Source organism: Vigna unguiculata, chromosome 3 (assembly GCF_004118075.2).
Source record: "Vigna unguiculata cultivar IT97K-499-35 chromosome 3, ASM411807v1, whole genome shotgun sequence".
Lineage (NCBI taxonomy): Eukaryota > Viridiplantae > Streptophyta > Magnoliopsida > Fabales > Fabaceae > Vigna > Vigna unguiculata.
The window spans coordinates 25,087,609-25,091,083 of record NC_040281.1 but is presented as its reverse complement, the minus strand read 5'-3'; the positions used below and the strand labels follow the sequence as shown (position 1 = coordinate 25,091,083).

General features: G+C 33.8%; 1 protein-coding gene across 1 annotated transcript; it reads left to right on the top strand.

Annotated features, from left to right (window-relative positions):
- The first annotated feature begins 2,558 nt into the window (after nt 1-2,558).
- Nucleotides 2,559-3,161, top strand: LOC114175204 (protein FAR1-RELATED SEQUENCE 5-like). The gene has a single exon (XM_028059967.1). It carries the CDS (start codon nt 2,559-2,561, stop codon nt 3,159-3,161), a length of 603 nt encoding a protein of 200 aa, XP_027915768.1.
- Nucleotides 3,162-3,475: the final 314 nt, after the last annotated feature.

Genomic DNA, 3,475 nt, shown 5'->3' with positions numbered 1-3,475 from the left:
ACAACTTTTCATGTATATTCGTTTAACTCCCCATATAACTTTTTTGTAACTTATAGAAGAAGTTATTACAAAATTTGTATGACAACTCTCCATGTATATTCGTTTAACTCTCCAGATAACTTTTTTTGTAACTTACGTATACATGAACCTATTACAAAAATTGAATGACAACTTTCCATCTATATTCCTTTAACTCCCCATATAACTTTTTTGGAACTTACTTATAGGTGAACTTATTACAAAATTTGTATGACAACTCTCCATGTATATTCGTTTAACTCCACACATAACTTTCTTGTAACTTACTTATATGTGAACTTATTACAAAATTTGTATGACAACTTTCATGTATATTCGTTTAACTCCACACATAACTTTTTTGTAACTTACTTATATGTGAACTTATTACAAAATTTGTATGACAACTCTCCATGTATATTCGTTTAACTCCCCACATAACTTTTCTGTAACTTACTTATAGGTGAAGTTATTACAAAATTTGTATGACAACTCTCCATGTATATTGGTTTAACTCCCCATATAACTTTTTTGTAACTTACTTATATGTGAAGTTATTACAAAATTTGTATGACAACTTTCCATATATATTTGTTTAACTCCCGATATAAATTTTTTGTAACTTACTTATACGTGAAGTTATTACAAAATTTGTATGACAATTCTCCATGTATATTCGTTTAACTCCACACATAACTTTTTTGTAACTTACTTATATGTGAACTTATTACAAAATTTGTATGACAACTCTCCATGTATATTCGTTTAACTCCCCACATAACTTTTCTGTAACTTACTTATACGTGAAGTTATTACAAAATTTTTATGACAATTCTCCATGTATATTCGTTTAACTCCACACATAACTTTTTTGTAACTTACTTATATGTGAACTTATTACAAAATTTGTATGACAACTCTCCATGTATATTCGTTTAACTCCCCACATAACTTTTCTGTAACTTACTTATAGGTGAAGTTATTACAAAATTTGTATGACAACTCTCCATGTATATTGGTTTAACTCCCCATATAACTTTTTTGTAACTTACGTATAAGTGAACCTATTACAAAATTTGAATGACAACTTTCCATCTATATTCGTTTAAGTCTCCACTTAGAAATTTTGATTTGAAATATATCCATTTTGCATTTGTTTTACAATTTATGCTTCGTTAATAAATTGCTTACAAAATTCTGATGATAAGTTTCGAAGTATATTTGCATTACTTCCCACTTAGGTATGTTAATTATTTGTTGGTGATGTTTTTAGAAATTTTGTATGAGAACTTTTCATGTATATCTACATTACTCATCACTTATATCTGTTAATAATATTTTCTGGAAGTTTGTACAACATTTGTATGACAACTTCCCATGTACATTGGTTAGAGTCTCCATGTAAGTTTCAGAATATTTTCGCCTTCAAAAGTGGTCAAAATCGCTCTGCCCATAGCCAGACATTGGATTTGAAATCTCTCTCGTACGTTGTAGCAACCACATCCCTAGCAAATTCTTGAGTGCTCTAGGCCTCTTGTCTTTCCCGATTAAGCATTGCTACTTGAACATTTCTTGCAGGCCCTAGTATTAGCGTTGCCCCGGAGTTGCATTTTTTCAAGAATGCCTTCAGGTCTTCTTGTTCAACATCCAGTCCTTGCCAAGGTTCCATTACAAAGTGATCTGTATACAAAAAATGCAGTAACATTAACGCAAATACTAAAACATAAAAAAGTTATTAACAGGTTAGTGAGTATATGAAATGGTGGGTGGTGCAAATACTTTAAGCGAAATGTGTCATGTTCCTCCAGGGACGACGAACACAAACACTGATTACCTGGTGGTGATAACTAAGGTATTGGTTTGGGAAGTGTTTGGTACCCGAGTAGAGTATTTATAATAAAAAATAATTATCTTATTTTTTGACCAAAATACCTTTACTTTTTTTGTAGGGTAAGTTTAAGTTGGCGGTAGTTTAAGTTAACTTTTCCTGTTACATCGCGAAGACATAAGGAAGCTAGGCTCCCACACTCCCACCTACCACCACTGAATGCACATTTATGGCAGCACCATCTTTTACGATCCAATAGATGGAGTTCATTGATTGTCCACACACGTTTTGGAAGAACAAGTTTATTGACTACCACAACCAAGCTCAAAGGTTGTGCGCATATTGAAGACGTTAGGTTGGCTTTGGTTTTGCAAAGTAAGTAGCCATAAATTTTGAAACTCATTTCGAAAATGGTGCAGTAGTGTAGTCAAACAGCCATATTGTGTTGCGCGTTGTTGAGACATTTAATGAATGTTTTGGTCTTGGTTTTTATTTTTTTTTAGGGTTCATTGTAACGTTGGTTTGTTTTTTTTTATAAACAAGGGGAAGGGGTCATAAATGTTGATGTTGTGAACTGAATAGCAAGGACAGTGTATTGAAACATGTTTCATTAAATGTTGGTTTCAGGAACGTCGTTGATATTCTTCATATGATGGAGACGTCACTTGATGATATCTCTCTTGAAGAAGACAATGGTGGTGCCTAGCCTGTGATGGACAACGAAATTGTTGACAATGACAACAATGTTGACCTTGTTCCTAGAGTCCACATATGCTTCGAGACACTTGATGCAGTTAAAAAATTTTATAGAGACTTTGCGATTAGAACTGGATTTGGTATTAGAATAAGAAGTTCAAAGAAGGGAAAGGACAACGAACTTAAACATGTTAAGCTTGTTTGTTCTTGTGAAGGTAATTATGTCTCCACCATACGTCCAGTTGGAATATCGATTGGTAAAAAAGATGGCAAATGGCACATAAAAAATGTTGTCATGGAACACAGTCACGATATCAGTCCAAAAGAATCAAGGCTGATATCAAGGAATCGAAAAGTTAATATGCATGCCAGGCAAATAGTTGACATCAATGACGAAGCCGGGGTACGCATCAACAAGAGTTATCGTTCGTTAGTTTGTGAAGCTAGAGGATATGACAATGTTTCTTTTATTGATCGAGATGTTAGGAACTACATAGCTCATAAAAGAAGGTCATTATGCAAAGATGGACAAGCTTTGCTTCGACACTTTTCCCACATGCGTGAAGTAAACAATGATTTCTTCTTTGAAATTGGCATGGATGAAGATAATAGAATATGAAATCTTTTTTGGACGGATGCAAAAAGTAGAGCGGCATGCGAGTATTTTGGTGATGTTGTATCATTCGACACAACATATTTGACAAACAAGTACGACATGCCATTTGCCCCATTTGTTGGTGTTAATCACCATGACCAATCAATTTTATTGGGGTGTGGTCTAGTATCTACAGAGGACACATCAACATTTGTATGGTTGTTTAAGTTTTGGTTACGTTGCATGTCCAACAGGGCACCTGATGGAATCATCACTGACCAGTGCAAAGCTATGCGCAATGCAATTCAAATTGTTTTTCCCAACACTAATCATAGATG

Excerpts from the sequence above, each read along its gene's own strand:
- LOC114175204 (XM_028059967.1), top strand. The coding sequence starts at position 2,559 with ATGGACAACGAAATTGTTGACAATGACAACAATGTTGACCTTGTTCCT.